Source organism: Sebastes umbrosus, chromosome 6 (genome assembly GCF_015220745.1).
Source record: "Sebastes umbrosus isolate fSebUmb1 chromosome 6, fSebUmb1.pri, whole genome shotgun sequence".
NCBI classification, from domain to species: Eukaryota; Metazoa; Chordata; class Actinopteri; order Perciformes; family Sebastidae; genus Sebastes; species Sebastes umbrosus.
Genome location: NC_051274.1, coordinates 31,872,370 through 31,891,893, shown reverse-complemented (window position 1 = coordinate 31,891,893; position 19,524 = coordinate 31,872,370). Strand labels below are relative to the sequence as shown.

Below are 19,524 nucleotides of genomic sequence, written 5' to 3'. Positions count from 1 at the left end.
TTTTTTCCACCACCGCCATCAACACATGAGCTGGTGAGAAGTAATTCTACCTACCGCCCGGGTAATTAATACACAAAATATTTCTGCTCTTGTCTCAGATTTCTCAGTTATTGCTAAATCAGTCTCTGTGCCCTGCTTTTCACATCTCCTGCGCAGCATGTAAAATAATCCCCAAATTTTCCATTCACTGCGTTGGGGTTTGCTCCTCTGCGCGGTGGATCAGTATGAAAGAGTATCTGGTGGATCGAAAGGGCATGAAAAATTTAACAGAAATGGATCAGGTATTTGAGAGGAAATACCTGCATGTTTGCCACATATCATCTCATCAACTCTGCCTCTTATGCTTTCACATGTACTGAAACCACAGAGTGAGATATTGTATTTACAAGTATCAGGGTACAGTAGAGTTTACCTTATCATACACTGTTTTTCCTTGAGCTGTTCAACTGATAATCATGCATAGCATAAAAGATTTCACATGTCCACTTAAAATGTAATTTGGCCAAACATTCTTGGCCAACTGTAGTACTGTATTTGTAAGGGCGCCTCAGGTCACAGTATATCATATAGCTCTAAAGTTAGCCCACACCAGTATGAGAAAATGAAACTACACTTAACTGAGTGAGGGATGGCATATAAAAAGATCAAGGTAGAGTAGATGGAAATTATATTTAAAAATGTCCAAATAAAAACATAATTCTGATCACGAATGTAAAATAAATGTCAAGGCTGATTTTGTATTGACTGGGAATAAATTCATGCCTTTTGCTTTGGAGTAGGTATCAAATTAAAGAAAACATCTCTCATTTTTGTGGCAGAGTCAATTGCTAATTATTGCAGAGAGACTAGTGGTTTCTGTCACCGACCTCTCCTTTTTTTCATATTCTATTTGCTTACGGTATTATCATCACCTTCTCCAAAAAAAAATAAAAAATTAGTGGAGTCTCTTTATTCATCAGCGGAGCCGTGTGGCGTGCTATCAATGGAAGGCAAATGATTGGACTTGAAAGGATTATGACTGGGACTGACAGGAGATAACCTTTTCTAAAACACCATGTAAATGAGTTTTCTCCTCAAGCCCTATCTGGCTGCCTCTTAATGATGTCATGTGACACCAGTTGGGAAACTGTGTATGGGTTAAGGTGAGATTGGCCCCTCCAGTGCGATGTGAAAATGCGGTAAATCCGCATTTGTATTTTCCACACCTATGCACAGTGGGTCCGGTGCGAATTATCCACGTTGCTGTTTTCCATTTTCATCAATGAGGCCGAATAGGGGTGGGAATCACCAGAGGCCCCACGATATTATCACGATACTTAAGTTACGATGTGTTGTTATTGCGATTTCAAACATTTGTCTGTCAACATCTGTTTTATCAAATAAGATAGTTTTAACTCATAGTGTTCATCTCAGAGTTTTCATTCACATATCTTGAGGTCAGAGATCAAGGGACCCCTTTTGAAAATGGCCGTGCAAGTTTTTCCTCGCCAACATTTAACGTAAATTTGGAGCCTTATTTAGCGTTTTTCCCAACAAGCTAACATGACATGGTTGGTACCAAGCGATTCCTTAGTTTTTGTAGTTTCACGTGATACAAGGGCTGGCTGAAAAAAGCCCATTTGTCCGACAGTCCGTTACTCCGAAAACAAACGCCCATTGTTCCAAGGTCCCGAAAATACCTATACCTTATCTGTTCAACAAACAGAAGCATGTGGCTAATTATTATGCAGAATGACGGTGATCAGTTGGAACAAAGGATTTCATTGGTCAAACATATATTTCCGCAGCCGCTGAAATCGAGGTCCGTTACGAATTTTCCACAGGAGTGTGTAAGCATTCATAAGAACCCACAAAATCAGTTTTTATAAATTTCTGTGGGAATTTCTCTGATGGGAATCCGTGCTTAGTGTGAAACGGCTTTAATGCTACCACCCAAAATATTAAAAAATACATAAATAAACCTCACATCTGACATTTCCCCTCAGCTGTTGTCAGTGGAAACTCTACAAACAAGTGGTTCCTAATCTTGACACTTCAGGCAAGCAAAACACGGCACAGACCTGCCTTGTCTATATTTGAGGCAATTAGGCCACATTTTCCCTCCCAGATATGATAACAGATGGGCATTATATCTCCTTTTGGCTGACCAAACATGGCCATCAGTGTGGCACGGCTCCTCTGCTCACAGGACTGAGAGGCAGAGGTGTCGCTGATGATAAAGGTGCATGCTAGTGGCTATATATGGACTAATCTAGAGTTCGAATACCCTCTAAAGGGTGTCACTTTTGAATCACACATGCACAATGTAAACCGAAAAAAAAAAACGTTTTAATAACATGCAGTGTTAGTTCAGTCAGAGAAAGTTTTGAATAGTGTGAGTCTTTTTATATGGTACAATAATTTAGTTTTAAAAAGCAATTTGTGTTCATGTTAGTGAATTAGTTTAAGTGTGTTTTGTTTAAATGGACAGCCTAATAAAGAGTTGCTTTGAATAAATGACACTATGTGCATTTGTTTGGACTAATTTGACACACACAAAACTGTACGGAGCTTCAAACTTCCTCGCTGTTTGGTTAGTTAATTAACAGGCGGTAAATAGAGGGGGCTTTGAAGCAGCTTGAAATGAACAATAACCTTTTACAGTGAACCCAGAATTGCAAATGGAAGTCATGGTCAAGCTCGTTTGATCCATCGCTATGAGCATCTCTGTCATTGCTTTCATAGTTTTTATTCATTGTTTTTTTTTTTTTTTCTGGCTTTTGAGGGCTCTAATGCGACATCTAAATTATCTAGGAAAAGTATTCTGGGGTTTTGCACTGATAGGAAATCCGCACGATGCCTCAATGTGAGGAGTTAAATGTTTTGAAGGTCGCAGTTTCTCTCATTGATCTTGCAATGTTTGTTAATTACATTGTCACTGATGTTGTGAGAGATAATTAAGCCACTATGTTTATATGCATAATTATGTGCACTCCGCATCAGCCTTTGAAAGACAGCGGCGAGAGAGAGAGAGAGAGGAGAGAAAAAAAATGTTTTAATTGTGAGCTGAGCAGAAACATGGCAATATAGATGCCCTAGTTACAATCAACAAAGAGCAACTCTGAGAAAAAAAAAAAAAACACTCTAAAGACGAGATTTGCAACTGATGCAGTCTGCTCTCCCCGCAGTCTTCAAACACTCTGGCTTTGTTGTGAGATGTAAAGTAGTAAGGGAACCAGTGGAGGGAAAGGTGTAGGCCTGCTACACAACAGTAATACATATTTACAGACAGGCATTTTTTTTTTTTTACGGCCATGAAATAAACACAAAATGACTAATTAAAACCACAAAGCCTTTTTCATTTGCCTCTGAAATGAAACCTGCTTCATTTTCTCAGAAGCCCCTGCCCTCAATTGTCTGTCTGTGTCTGTGTGTGTGTGGCCAGAGCTGTTAAACAAAAAGAAATGCAGACAAATAGAGCATGTGTACATGACTCTGAGGTGGATACCTAAACCTAGATGAAAGACCAAAAAACAGTTAAAGTGGAGGTTAGCAAGCACAAAACAAAACTTGTTTTTGTACCGCAACAACCGGTCTCACCTCTGTGTGTCTGCGACACACGCTTTATCTATTCATATAAACCCGAGCCGTGTTTTTTCACCTTTTTACAGCTCTGTGTTTTAACTATACAAAGGCCACTCTCTCTCCTATGTAGTGCGTGTGCATCTGGCTTCAAGGGTCACAAAGTGTACTTTCTTAAAAGATTGTTTGTGTTAACACATAACTGTTGCTACTTTAGTCAGAATGACTCTCTGCCAGCTTATCTATTTGATAATCAGTGAATTATATCGTGGGAACATCATGTCACAATTAAACAGGGGGTTATTACGAGTCATTTACATGAGCACACTGCATTAAGGGGAATTTATTAAAGTATGTCCAATGTCTGCTCAGGATAAATACACTGCAGTTGTTTGTGAGAATAACTGCGATGTAACTTCCTTATTTCTGACTTTATTTGACAAAGATTTGACAACTGTGGAGAAAAACTCCTCCACAGCAGACTACGACTCCGTGTAACAGAGGAGTTTGAAGCTAAGTTTAGTGAAGCTTAGGGAAAATCAAAGAGTCAATATGTAATCCTGGGTGTAATATGAAGCTTAGCCTGGTCCTGCCATGCGCTCTTGGCCCACAGCTGCTGGGAGAGAAGTGCATAAACAGCCTTACGTTGTAAGCCTACTCCATTTATGAATTTCTTTGTGCAGTTAACCACACACTGACAAGTTCCTGTCCCCCCCCACCCCCTCATACTCCCTCGTGGCCTGCCAGTTGAATCTGTCTTTAGGGTAATAATGTCACTGGCTATTCATAATGTAACTCTAGAGTGTCTCTTTCCAATAATGGGCACACTTAAGCTTATGTGGATGTGGCAATGTCACCCGCTCTCTATCTCAGCATTTGCCCCTTAATACTATGGAGGGGAATGTTTTGAAGGGCAAAGGTAGCGTTGCTTTAAGATGAATAGAGAGGCGAAATCCCGCCCCTTCCGGTGGACCACCGTGGGATCTTATTTAAAAAATATGAATGATAGTCGACGGCAAGAGACAAATATTTGTTTTGATCCCGTTTGAATTGCGCCATGAATCACCCATCTGATGTTTGTCAATTTAAATGATAATTTTGCAAGTCAAGAAAGTCGAATCAAACGGGATCAAAAAATATTTGTGTCTCGCCGTTGACTACCATACATATTTTCTGGGGTCCACCGGGAGGGGAGGGACTTCGGCTCTCTGTAAAGAAAACTGATTGGAGTACAGAGAGTCAAAATGTACCTGTAGAGGAGAAAGGTGGTTGGCGACTCTGGGCCTCGCTTGGCGGCATGTAGGCTTTCTCTTTCGTAGGCCTGTCTTGAGCTTCTTTGTCGTCATGGTAACTGCCATCACGAGAGTCTGCCGCGGGCTCGGCCTCCTCCACGTTGTCATCGTCGTCGCTGCAGCCCGTGGGCTGCACCATGTACACGCCCTCGGGAGGGCAGTCTTCGTCATTGCTGACTTTCAGTTCGTGCTCTCGCTCGTCGTCGTGAGCCGGCGGCTCGTCGCCGTACTCGCCATTGACCCACTTCTCGATGGCCTCGCGTCTCTTCTGGTCCTCCTCCAGGCTCTGAGTGAGGTTCAGGCTCTCGGGGAAGTTGGTCTCGTTGTCATCGTAGTGGGAACTGCCACGTTCGCTGTTCTCCGCTACACTCTGGTCTCCCTCGGCATTCTGGGAGCTACTTTCGAACACCACCTGGCGGCTCAGCTTGTCACAGATAGCGTTGAGTTTTAGGCCACCTTTCCTTTTGGCGGCCATCTTGGGTTTTCCTGAGGTCGTTTCAGTGCATAAACTCCTTTCAGCTAAAGGAAACAAGAACAAAAAGAAACATTTAAGATGAGTTCAAGTTGCTCAGTATCACAATTATCTGTGTTACCTTTTAAAAAAACTCCACCTTTCACTCAATAAGCATTTTTTTTTTTTAAATACTTTCAGTATCACCAGAGAGTTTGAACCAGCTTTTCAATGTCAGTAACAAACCACACTGAACAACAGTGACTGCTGCTATTAATAACATCCAAAAGCACTTAACAATAACAGCACAAGACTGGAAGGACACACAGAGATACTGTACATATCTTTCTAAGTCACACCTCTTCGGTCAGCTCAGAGTTTAGAGCGGCGGTGGAAAAAAAAAGGAGAGAAAAAAAAAAAAAGCGGAGGCAGCTGAAACCACAGGCAGATAGGTATCAGACCCCCTACGGTACTACAAGCAGCAAATACACGGCTACATAATCCTTCACATGACAGCGCTATAGAGACACTGTGAAATGTTATCTTCTCTCTCACCTCAAGAGGCTGTGGTCCTGCCACTGAGTGGGGGGCTGCACAGCATTAAAAGCTGTCAGGATGTGGAGGGAAAAAGGCTGAGTACTTTTGCTCTTTTTGGAGCTCATGTTGGCTATTCAGTGGGATAAAGCGATGTATGATTTCAGAAATATTGTTGTGTACTTCCTACTCCTACTGTACGAGTTGATCGTTTGCAATGTAAAGCCAAAGCTCACGATTTATGTGCTCAAACTGTACGGTCCGCCAGCGTATATGGACTCGCAGGAGGCTAGAAAGACGTGGACAGCATAGCTAGTCCATTTCGTTTTACTATATCTGTTCTAGCCACCATTGTTATCTTGATAGCTACGCTCTGATTACTGTAAAAAGATTAGAAAAAAGGCACTGACGTTGGGAAATCGAGAGCCTGTGGACGGCCGACCAAAATTTCTGACATGTCAGAAATTCATCCGACTGTTAATGGAGGAGTTAATCGTTCCTCGTTCCCCCCTGTACAGTGCACGGCAAACAACGCCTGACAAAGCAGAAATTCGGTCCAACTAAAATGAGTCGTACAGCTCAAAATTCGTTCCAGAAACTAAAATCGTACAGTATATGCTCAGCTTTAGACCCAATCCTCTGTATAGGCTGCTGGTTTCACTTTATTAAAATGAAAATGTCTTTTACTGTTGCTCTAGCCAAGACAGTAACACAGATACATCAAACAAAAGAAATGTTGTAGTTTTACATATCTTTACTTAAACAAGACGTACTGCACAGTCTCAACATCTCCAACCCCCCCCCCGTGTGGCCTCTCTGAACAATAGCGCATGATAGAGTGTGCTTTGGGGCAGGAATGGGTGGCATTATTTCAACCCAAGTGGGGCTATCTTTATAACATGTCCTCTGATGAGGCAGGAACAGCTGCCTGTGGCATTCCATATCCAGAGCTGCCTTTTTAGGGCAGAAACTGCACTCTGGTACCTTTCACTTTATTTCCAGAGCCACCAAAGTTCACCTTCCAACGGCGTTTTTTCCATAATCAAAATCAAGGCCAGATCTTTATCAAGTTGTAAATAACTTTTAGAAAGCGGGGAGGAGGTGACCGTGACTAACTTAGTATTTATGGTATCAAAAAGAAAAGCACCGCCGAGGATCAGACAAGCATTTTAACTTGTTTTCATTTGGTAGATATGTAAAGCTTTTGAAAACAGTTAAAGAGCACGCCACAGCCAGAGATATTTCTCCTTTGTGTGTATTTGAATCTTAACTCAGCCACACTGTGGTTAAGATAATACTGAGCTACGGACACAACCATTTCAGCAGACAAAAAAATGTGCGATACGAGAGGTAACAAAGTTCTATCTTAGCGACTCAATTCACTTTCTATAACAATGAGTACGAGCCTCTTCATTTTCCCCCTCAGCCATAAAGCCAAGCACAATCATGTGTGAGCCATTGCCGGCATTATGTAAATCACATCGGCGCAACATAAAATCCTGTTTTCATTTTCTTTTGCAAAGCTGTGGAATCATTAGAGGATATACAATTCGAAAGGAGTTTTTACAGATCACCCCCGTCGCCAGACAATGCACCCCCGCGCTCCCCACATATGCTTTCTCAGTTACTGTATTTACATTGCGGGCTTCCTCTCTGAAACAATGGCTGCAGGAATTATGTAGTTTTGAGGGGGGGCCGTATATCACCGGCACATTACTGTACAATTTAGTGTTAGACAATTGCAGGCGGGGGTGAAAGGGTCACCTTTGAGAAGACAGCAATTTTGAAAAAAAGAAATCAGCTGGAAAAACTATTAGGAAGTGGAAGACATAAATTTTCAAGTTTTTTTTTTTAGAAATACTCTCCAAAGGAAGATTGAGGTCATTTGGGTGTTGCAGTGGAGGTCATTTTTTCTGTTTACTGTGTTCAGTATTTCATGCTTTAACTACCGATTTCCTTTGCATTGCAATCTCAGGCTCCTTGTAGGAAATGACCCCGACACCGTTGTTTCTTTCCATTAGTGAGTATTTATGTGTGATTTTTCTGTTAACAATACGGAGCTAAGTGCTACTGGTTGAGTATCTAAGCAGGTCTCTAACTGAATTATCAGACAGCTTAAGCTCATATTCTTTTTTTAAAGGTAAGACGTGCTTGAAAACATTTAATATTGTTTGCTTTCCCGTGAGGAGAAACGTGCCATGGTTCGACGGTTTATGGAAGCTGTCTAAACTATTATTTATGCTGAGGGTTTCCGTCCACGGCAGCTTTTTTTGTGCCATTGCTTACAATAGGGATTGCTATGGTAACACCAAGCTGTTTACCTCAAGTCGTTTGTGTGCATGATAGCGTACAATGAGATAAAATCAGCGGGGACCTACATGAAAGAACAACTTTTCCCTCTGGGACCGACTCCCCCACCTCCCTGAGAGTCCAGTAAGCATTCTGCCTTATTAATGAATATCAGACAGAAAAACAACACTGTCACACGCGTTGGACATTATTTACAGTCTGTTTTAGCCGGGTGTGCTAATTGTCAAGGAGGAGACACCTCAGTAAGCACTGGGGGAAAAAAAAAAAAAGCAGGCAGGTTTGAATTTGAACACAACAGCTGAAACTAATTTTTCCAACATGCTTATGTTAACTGTGACACTATTTTTACTGGAAACAGTGCAGGGCTGCAAAGGAGCGCCATATACTGTCTGTATAAGGCCAAAAAACCTGAGCAAAAAAGCCCTGCAACTATTTGAATACATTTTTTGACCAGGTCAGGCTCTTTTTCATCTTAAAATAAAGTGCATCAAAGTTCTCTGGAGCCCTGTTTCTTCTCAGCGCCTGCCTGGATGACACAGCTTGTGTTCGAGTCTAGCCCTCCGCGCTGACAGACTTACTCTTCCACAGCGCTAAGCCCCACAGGTCTTGTTGGTTTTTGATGCAGAGTCTCTGTTTGTGTGCCAGAATGATATCATGCCCAATCAAGTGGTGTTTCAGATCCTAATAACGCTGTTGGAAGTGCATTATTTGTGCGAACGTGCACAGACTGTAATCAGGGCAGCTACGGGTAAAGCATGTGGGAGTTGAGACTGGTCGTGACTGGCAGGGTCACGGCTTTACCACTTTTTCGTCATACAAGACGGACGGCTCATGTCCAAAACGCTTGTTTAATCATCTTATGGAAGATGTAAAGTCACGTAGACGACATGTAGAAAAATTGACTTTATTTGTTCATTCAAAGTGCAGCGCTGCACCATAAACGCGCCGACTCCCTGCAGCGCGTACGGAGCGAGCGCACAGGAGGGTCTGTATATAAGAGACGTAGATATTACCTGTTTAAACTGAAGCTTATCTCTTCACCTAATCAAACACAGGTACGAGGCTTGTTGAAGATTCCTGCTGAGTTTCCAACATGACTGACACAGGGACAAACCCCCCGCAATATCAGGAGTTAATTAATACAAACAGGGTCTGGGAGATGTCTGTTCAGCTCAAGATTATTTTACAATATGCGACCGAGAGTTGCTGTAGCTCTTTAAAGAAAGAAAAAAGAAATCCCAGTTATAACTTTATGAACCTTTGGCAGATTAATCGGCGAGGCTGCAGCTCCCTGTGTGTAGCTCAGTGAACCTTTTGTGTCTCCGGCTCTCAAGGGAGATGTATGTGTGTGAGAGAGCTTGTGTGTGCACGAGTGTTTCAGGGAAATCACTGAGCCACACAGGCAAACATACACAGACACACTCGAAAATTACCATGTTTTTATTTTTGTAAATTTACGGCTTGCAGGAAGAGAATGTTTTCCTCTTCTCCCTCTCTCTCTCTCTTTCCCGCTGCATGGTAGAGAGGCTGCGGCAGCCGCAAGGAAGTCGAGCGGAAAGCCACTGATGGACAACTACGCCACGACACCCAGACCCCAGCATCTGGCCCCTCTCTCATTTTTATTACACGAGAATAACAATAAGCAGGTCGTCGACCCCGCCGTGAGATTTTGCCACAGTTTTCCAACAGTCGGTGCAGCCGATGCTGAGAAATTTCCATTTTTCCGCATGCATATTTAATTGAGTTTTGTCCCAGTGGTGCGGAAATGATTTGTTTTTTGCTCTCTGTTCACTTGACTCCTCTTCGGAGTCGCTAACCCTGATTAAGACGTTCCCGTTAATTTCCCAGCGCACACCTTTTTTTTGTGCATTAATGGTTCTGATCGTCTAATTAAAACTTCTCAGCTCGGCTGCTGATCACCGCTCGTTGTGCCTCTGACCTGAAGTTTTAATTGCCGCATCAGAAGCGATAATAATAATTTTGAGGTTCTGATGATTAAAAACAATGCCATTGCCAACTAGTTGATAGATGGGGGTTTAGGGGTGGGCACGTCTGAGGAGAAGTTTATGTAGAGAAGGGATTTAGAGAGGGGGGGTGTAAAGGCGGGTGTACACTACTGTACCAAGGAGCAAGAAGTGGAGGGGGGGGGGGGGGACTACTGTAGGTGATCAGTGAGGGGAAGGGGGTGGCAGAGCATATTGAAATCTCCAAGTCTCTCAGAGTCGTCCTGAAGAAACAGGTTTGACTGGGTCTGGGACTTAGCTTTCCCCATCTCAAATCTAAATCTGCCACTGACTGATCCACTTTAGAGCTCTACTCACTCGGCAGGTTTTGCCAGGTTGTGGAAGAGAGAGAAAAAGAAAGAGAGACAGAGAGAGAGAGAGAAAGAGAGTGCGAGCGATAAAGGCACATAAAAGATGACGACAGTCCAATGCCCTGTGCTTATTTTCATAAAAAGATAATAGCACAGTAGGCGCAGTACAAAAGCCACCTTGTTCATAAAGTGACTGAATGGAAAAAAAAAAGGAACCTACGGTGACTGTTGATCTCGGTTATAAAACATGATACTGATGAGATGTATATGATAGGCAGATTACTGTCAAAACAGGAGAAGTGAGTAGCTTGTGATCTTCTTTTAAACGGTACTTTCACACTGTACAAACTGCAGAAATGATTCAGGCATGAAGCGCCTGGGAAACTGACACCAGCACTGATCTGTCACATTTGGTTTTAACTAGGGGCGGGAAAAAAAGTTGATTAATTTTTTTATGATTTTGAAATTGATTCTTTAATGCCAGAATCAATATATTTGCTTCATTTGAGTCTATGCGGAGGTAGAACGAAGTTAACGCTTTTATATTGTTGTAGTCTGAGTAACGTGACGTCATATCCGTTCCGTATCTGTGAAAAGCAAAACAAACCGCAGTGAGCCGAGACGAGAAAATAGAAAACAACGGAGGTTCCATGTGGTTACGACCTGCTGCACCCTCAGATGTTAAATCCAGCATGGTAAACACTACACATCCAGTAAAGTATGGAAACACTTTGGGTTTCACACATTGACAGGAAAAGCAGAATTAGACATCACGGCTAAAGCTGCATGCTAACTCTGTCATGGACAGGAAATGTTATCGTATTGCGGTAACGTGCGGTCAAGCCAGCCGTCACTCTCGTCTCCGTGGTCAAATGGGCCGATGCTACAACTGTAGATCACCCATATACTGACATTTATGTTAAATGCATTCAAAAGGCCCACGATGGAGCTGACGCAAGTTAGCGAAAGTATACATATGTGACTACGTCCGGTTTTCAAAATAAGGTGTTAACAAAGGGAACTGCATATACAAAATACATATATGGAAATAAGATTGATTGGATTATATTCACCAGATTTTTGGGTTGCTGGAAAAAAAAATTATGACCATATACTTGCTGAAAATCAAACATTCTTACCGTATTAATTGAGAGATTTTCCAAAGTAAAAGTCCCTAGAAGTGTATGATTCAACTTTTTCCCATATTCTACTGTTAAAGAAGTTAACAAAAATCGCAATACATATCGAATCGGCACCCAAGTATCGTGATAGTATCGAATCGGGAGATAGCTGTATCGTCCCAGCTCTAGTTTTAACCACGGGGTTTCTATGGATTTTTTTAGGTCCCACTACAGGATCAATGTTCTCCGAAACATACTGTACATGCGTGCACACAGAGTACACATGGACATAGAGTCAGGAGGTAGCTGTCTTCTCTCCCCTCCCCCTGTTCCTTTCTCCCTCACAAACGTATTTTATTATTAATCAGTTGGTTGCACATCTGCCTGCTTGTTGTTTTTTTTTTTTTTTTCCTATCAATAAAGCACTTATTGCTTTTAGTCCAGAATGTGACCTTGCACGTCGTGTGCTGTCTTTCTGGGGGGGTGCCGACCTTGAAGGACCCGTTTGGACTATTTCACTTCAGATCAGTCCACGGGGGCTGTTATCAAACACAAGCCCCACAGCCAAACGCCACGCTCCCGTCACACCGCAAAGAAAACACTGCAGGACAAAGGCAGACACAAGCAACACACACACACACACAAACTAACGGCACAGGACAATGGCTGAAGAATACAATGTATATTTCAAGTGCAGACGGAAAGAGGAAAGACGTTGAACTTGAGGGCCAATCAGGCAGGAAAGTTGAAAATCTAAGGACAAATACGCCCTCCGGCTTCATCACAAACAGGGTAATTATGGTGTTTTCCAGAACAGAGGACAAGCAGCTTAAAATGGTCTAAGGGAGGGGAAAAAAAAAACATGAGTGACAAGAACCGATCTGACAGCCACGTACCAAAACAGCCAACTTTCATTGAGTTTGCTGCTTAGGGTAATTCATGGGACACGCGGCTAAGTTGTTAAAATTGTACATCAAAATCTGGACTCCCAGCTGGCGCCAGATGACGACTTAATTTCTAAGTGTTGCTTTAAAAAAAAAAAAGCACACACAATGGCACACACAGTCCCATGCTTCCACCGACTGAAACAAGGGAAATTTATTCCTGCAGCTTTGTTTTTGAAGCTCAGCTCCTCATGTTCGGTTTCAAGACACCGGGAGTGCAATTTGATAAGCCAACCGCCATGGTAAATGAGCAGACGACCCCTGTGTCCCTCCCTCACGGTTGCCGAGCTTGGTAGCAAGGCAGTGTGGGTAGTACAGTGGAGAAGGGGGGGCTCAGCGGTGCACCTCTCAAGGGCCCTTGAGCTAATATCTGTACAGATTAACTGCTTCAGTTGTATTTTGGTCACGGGGATCTCTCTTTGCCTTTGTGGCTTGTTGGGAGGGAGTAAGGGGAGATGTGTGTGTGTGTTGTGAGTGTTACTTGCACACTTTTTTTCCGTGGCGAAGTGAGCGGCCTGCTCGCCTAAGAGGTCAGGAGCCGCCAGACTTGGTGTATGTCACTCCATGTCATTATCTTTGGGGCCATATTTAATTTACCAGAATCCGGAGCTACACTGCTGAGTAAGTCATCCCCATCCTCTCCCCATCACCTACCCCCTCTATCTCGCCACATGACACACACACACACACACACACACACACACACACACACACACACACACACACAAACACACACAGTGTCAATCCTCCGGGGTAAACTCAGCACACGCCGCTCCATTAGTTATCAATTAAGTCTGGAAATCTCCACCTGGCTTACACACACACACTCACAGACGAAGCCGGCACACACGCGTACGCAACAGGAAGTTGAGGGTGCCTTATTTGAGTGTGGGTGAAAGAGTGTGTGTGTGTGCATGTGTGTGTCCGTGCGGGTGGCACTTTTGTCCACGAGGTTAACCTTGATATGAGGCCCTGTCAGGCCAGATAATGTCAATCAATGACAAGCCCTCACAGATAACCCCTAATGTGAAGCCTAAAAAGCAAAGCTGTTTAGATCTTTAGACATGCCCCCTTTCACCAGCATATGAATTGCATTACAAGGAAATGAGCTGTGGCATTTCTTTAATAAGACTCTTAAGACATTTTGACAGCGTATAAGGCACTCTGCTGTTAAAAAAAAAAAAGAATTAAATAAAGCCCCTGCTGACAAAGCCTCGTCACACGAGGCAGCGCTGTGATGGGCAGATCCGAGTTAAGTGGAGGAGAGGAAAAGACGTGTAGGGAGGGAGGAAAAAGGGAAAAAAGAAGGGTGGACCTTTCTCTTCCTTTTTTCCTTAAGCTTCCCAGGGACTTCTTAATTGATTTCCAAGGTTACGTTCCAAATTTGTTTTTCAGATACGAGAGCCTTGTGAATGAGAGTCAATGTTTTTTGAGCAATTTCCCTAAATTCGGCCCGGTTTGGAACGTTTGCATCAGATCTCGTTGACCTCTCTCTCTCTCTCTTTCTCTCTCTCCTTGAAAAGAAAGAAGGAGGTGACATTAACTCCAAAAAAAAAAGCATGTATTTCCAGACAGGATGCCTGCGCTGACAACATCGATCCCTGGCTCCCATTAAAACATTTGCTCTGCCTGACAGACTTTTCCTCTTTTGGACTTTATACGCGGTAGAATGAATCACAGGTGCCCGTTAAAATGTCACCCTGAGTAGGTTCTCTACCGGTCCAGTTCAGTCCAGTTCAGTTTGGTACACATTAGAACGGTTATATTTGTGTTTCCATTAGCAAAAGTTGTGGATGGTACAAATAGAACCACTCCAATAGAGAAAAGGACCTTGTACCAAAACTGAGTCGAGCAGTGGAACGAGCAGCAGAGAATCAAGCTGGTTTTTGGGCCCGATTCCTCCCTCCTGACAATCACCACCATCATGGTGGCCACGGCTAATGCATGAGCTAATGCTAAACGTGAAGCATAAAGTAAGATGGAGCTCGGAAATAGAGGACCAACTTGATTTGTGGCAACAACACAAGTGTTTATTTAACGTGTCTTCATGACTTCATTCATCCTTTGTGCATTTTCAGTACAAAGTAAAAACATCACTAATTCTTCCGCCATGTTTGTTTACACTAAAGTCACGTTTGATAGCAAGAGATTTTCATTTTTTTAGCCAGGACTCCTGTTGTCAATGAATGAATCTGTTAGTGTGTGGTGTGCAGGAATAAAACTGTTAAATTTAACATAACGTGTCGTTATGTGTGGGCTCTCTCACATTTTACACATCTGTTAAGATTTTAGTGTGGGCCAGCCTTTACCTGAACCTGCTAGCCATGGCGTGCTCAAAATCTGAGGCTTTTTCAAACACTTCCTTTTTTTTCATCCCATTCAATGCTCAATGTTTTTTTTTCTCATGAAGCACGATTAAAGTTTGATCAGAATTCATTCTTTGTAGGGAGGAAGTGATGAGAGTGAGTCTTCCTGCTCGTGGGATTTGCATTTTTTAGCCCCTGTGGCTGTGACTCGGCTGCCAGAACTTTAGTTTGTTATCTTTTTACTTTTCTGATAAGCAGGATGAAAGTGACAATAGTTTTGACATGATATAGGACATTTTAAAGTGAAGTGTGGGTATGTGCACAATACTCTGTGAACACATACTGTATGTTAAGTGGCTGTAACCAATATAAAGTGTGCTTGTGTCTGTGTGTGTGTGTGTGTGTGTGTGGGTGTGTGTGTGCTTGCAGGGCATTGTGGTCTCCTTCTGCGGCTCTCTGTCTCATGGCTGCAGGTCATTCGCTCTGTCAAATACGCACACTGACATTTCTACGCACTCCACAGCGAGGATAAACACGCCACTGCTGTCAGTGACGGCACTAAAAAACAGCGTGCTTTACCGAAACAAAGTTCAATGTGGACTGGAAGGCGGAACTAAACGCTGCAGTTTTCACCTAAAACAGGAACATTCTTGTTTCTGGGAGTTCAGTAGAGAGAGGAATGTGCCGTGACTGAATTTGAAGGTGTGATAAAACAACACTGACAATAAGGGAGAGAAAAAAATGTGAAATGACTGTGAAAAGATGAAAAAAAGCTGCTTCACACGGGGGGAAAAAAATGAGTGCTGTCTATTTTGGGTCCCAGTATACAAAAGGAAGTGCTGCTAAGTTGAGTCAAACAAATAAATTTGCTTTTGATAAAACCACAGCGACTACTTTTGCATTCTACACCAAACCCACTTTGTTTCCTGCATCTTTATCTTCATGACTTGCCACATTTGTGAGAAGCTCACTCACTAAATTGTCGAGCACAAACAACTGAAGGTTTTTTTGGTTGTTTTTTTTTAAAACGGCGCAGCGTTGACGGCTAAAAATGTAATTTCATTTGAAAAGTGACAGGTTAAAGGAGAGCCTCAGAAGTGAACACGGTAGCGCTCTCCTATTTGCACTGCATCCAGCTGCCCGTTTTACATTTCTCCGACATTAATATTCCTCTTATTATTATTTTAAAGTGAAAACGGATACTCTGTTGAAGTGCAAATCTGATGAATTACGGGAGCAGATTGCTGCTATTAATTATTAAAACCTATTTTATAAATATTCAGGTCTGTCATGCATCTAATAATGAACGCTTTAGAGGAGGTTACTTCCCGTGCGCATCCTAATGTGTCAGAAATATCACTTTTAATCACGCTCGTGTCAGCGAGCGCTGGGTTTGAACCTGCTGAAAGAAAAAATCCACCAAATCAAGGAAACTCAGCCGGCCCTACTACTGTGCTCATCACAGCTTCTTGTTCCCGCTGTTTCTCGCCTCATCCAGGTTCTTCTCCTGCCCCGTCTAAAGAGGTGGAGAACATCTCTCCGCTCCCCGCTGCATGCTGTAATTTGAATGGAGAATAATGCATCGGCAGCACTCTACCCTTCTGGACACACCTAGTCCCAGCGCTACTCCTGCCATATGTTGTGTTGATACATATTCATAACACTTTCTCGCGTGTTGGTGTGCGATGAGGCTTAAATGAGTGTCTCACAACTTCAAATGGGGAAGGTGGGGAAAAAAGAAAAAGCCAGGCACAAAGAAAGTTGGACTGCTCTTCTCGTTTTTTTCTTCGCTCTATTCTCTTTTTCTTCCTCCCTCTTCTGCGAGCTCGGGTGCTGATAGGTGATCCCGGCGCTTTTGTGAGGATGAGCAGAGTTTGAGGATCGTCTTGGAGGAGCCTTGGAGAGGCGGCGACTGTCAACACGGTCGGATAAACTGTGCTGTCAGGTGGGCCGGTCGTACTGGTAGGGCGAGAGTCAGTGGCACTGCACCACGACCTCCGTACAACCCGGCACTATGTGCTGCACACACAACCAGATAGACTCACACACACACTGTGGAGCACTCTAAGATTAACGCTGTCAGAGCTACAATGATACCCCTTCATTATCTGCACACGGGGCCTCCTTCGTGCGCTCGCTTGCCTCACTGTCCTCTCCGCTGCTTCTCTATGGAGGTAGTAATTACTAAAGCTAACATTTCTTGCTCTCGGTGCCTCCGACTACCCTCCACTTATCCATTATTTCGTTCTCTTTTTGCAGCGCTTTCAAGCGACTTGCCATCCTTTTTGCCCACCGGTGACACAGCTGAAAGTATGCCAGCATTGTCGACAGCGCCAGTGTGTGTGTGAGCGCTGTATTATGAGATTATTCGGTGCCCAGCTGATGCGCAATAAAGGCACAGTGTGGTAGCCCCGATTCAGATCAGTCCTCCGGGTCAAAACTCTCATTGTGGTACAACAACAGAGAAGTGCTTGATGTTACCACTGCAGTATCTGTTGTACTGTACATTGTTGGTTGTGATCAGAGAGACGCTCCCCCTCGCGTGGCGTTTTTCATTACCAACAATGCTCTCGCTCGTTTGGCTTTCTTCTTCCTCTCCCACTGGAGCTGTGGCTTTATCAAAGGTGATAGCTTGCTCAGGCGCATTTTCTCAAACGTCTTCTTCAGCCAGCCATTTCCCAGGCCGCTCTCGGGTAAACGTCACTCATTTGAAGATTTGATGGTGAGATCAAAAAGAAAGGAAGGACAGCGAGGAGAGTGGGGAGATGTGAGGGGGTGGGGGGAAGAAGAAGAGCAACGATAACCCTCCTCCCCCATCCGACACCGACGAGCGCTGAGGGTAATTCCTCCAAGCAGGGCCGGCGTTTTCAGACGCAAATACAACAAAACGTCGGGCGCTGCCATGAGACATCAAAATGGGTGATTTTGACTTCAGAGGGTCTTCAGATGCTGGAGGAGCTGAGAGAACAGAAGGTACCAGCAGGCTGTTAACTACCAATGCGGGAACCACGCCAGAAAGGCCGTCTCCTCCCAAAATGCCAATCGGCACCAGATCAGTAAAGGCTTCCGCCGTACTGTAATATCCCACCTGAGCACTTTCATCTGCTCAAAGTGAAACAGCTCGAAAGTTTATCAGCTGCTATTTATTGCACCGTTGAGATACAAAAAAAGTAAAGACCACAGGTATTAAAACGAGACTCCAACAGGTGCCTTGAAAGCAGGATTTTTTTTTTTCTATGAAAGATTTTCATCAGCAAATCAAAGACTCGCCTCGTTCTTCGGAGACCTGAGTTGTGTTGTGACACGCAGAGAAGGACGTCAGCATTTTCCCCGGTGTTGTTCTCGCTCATTCTTGGAGCATTAGGCTCACTCTAAATAGCCTCAAGGAGATTAGGCTGGCTCATATTCAAATGCACATTTCTCTCTAAAACCCACTCCACGAGTGGGCCAAGGAGATCAGCGCAGGAGCCGGGTGAGACGGTAGTCAGAGACGATTCTGTCATGTGTAAATCAGCTGAGAGGAGGGAAGGAGACAGAGAGCGAGAGAGAAAGAGAGAGAGAGAGAGAGAGGCTGAGGTAAAAGACAAACAAGTGTTGGCTCTGCTATATGAGTTTAGTTAGCTTAGAGAGTTAGTACATGAGTTATGGCTAGCGAAGGGCTGAGGGACGCTGTATTTATGAGGGGACTGAGTGAGTGTTAAATCCCTGGTAAGAAATAAAGTCGTCCCTGAGCGAACAGGGGAAACATTTCACTCAGTCTAAGAGGTGCCTTGAAAAAAAATGAAAGCCATCCCTCTTCCAGGGGAAGCACTACTCCGTATTCCCCAAAATTGCTTTATTCCTTAAAAATGCCATAGATCACATCCAAGTGGATTGAATCTCATATTTGAATAGAGGGGAGGATTCTCCGTGTGCATAATATCACGGGGGAGTTCACGAGCCAAGGAAAGGGAAAGAATCTGATTCTTCTAAAATTGCATGCGGATTTTCTGAGGGATCTTTGGCTAACGGGGGCGCTGCCAAAACACACAGTGCACTTGTTGCAGTGCAAGGGTTCATCCAGGAGAAGTTTTCCACTGTGGTTCACCCAGGAAAAAGTCGTTTTTCAATTCAAATATTCAAATTTAGCTATCTATCCATCTATATATCTAAATGCAAGTATATTTTCTAGGATTGGGACGATACACCCATCTCGATTAGTAGTATTGCGATTCGATAATACGACTTATTGCGATTTTTGTTAACTTTTTTTTAACAGTAGACCATGGGAAAAAGTTGAATCATACACTTCTAGGGACTTTTACTTTGGAAGATATCTAAATGAATACAATAAAAATGTTTGATTTTCAGCATGTATGTAGTCAGAGATGTCCTGTCATTGTCAGGAATTATTCATTAATACATTTCTCTCACAGATTAATGGTATTTTCTTGTTAATTTATAAGGGACATGTAATGTTTTATACTTCTGGTGAATATAATCCAGTCAATCTTATTTCCATATATGTATTTTCTATATACAGTTCCCTTTGTTAACACCTAATTTTGAAAACAGGACATGGTCACACGTGTATACTTCCGCTAACTCCGCCAAGTCCGTCTCTAGCTCTCCCGTCAGCTCCGTTCTCTTTAACCAGCCATGGTCAGCTCCATCGGGGCTGTTTGAATGCATTTAACATAAATGTCAGTATA

General features: G+C 43.3%; 1 protein-coding gene and 1 long non-coding RNA gene across 15 annotated transcripts in view; one reads left to right on the top strand and one right to left on the bottom strand.

Annotated features, from left to right (window-relative positions):
- Positions 1-19,524, bottom strand: part of casz1 (castor zinc finger 1) — a 224,844-nt gene that overhangs the window by 37,696 nt on the left and 167,624 nt on the right. For all 14 annotated transcript variants that reach the window (XM_037772598.1, XM_037772599.1, XM_037772593.1 and 11 more), the window contains one exon: positions 4,812-5,372. In XM_037772598.1, the coding sequence (XP_037628526.1) occupies positions 4,812-5,328 (517 nt within the window). In that variant the 5' untranslated portion in view covers positions 5,329-5,372. The remainder of the gene's footprint in view (positions 1-4,811; positions 5,373-19,524) is intronic.
- LOC119489776 overlaps positions 1-19,524 on the top strand; it is a 68,405-nt gene that overhangs the window by 30,198 nt on the left and 18,683 nt on the right. The window lies entirely within an intron of this gene.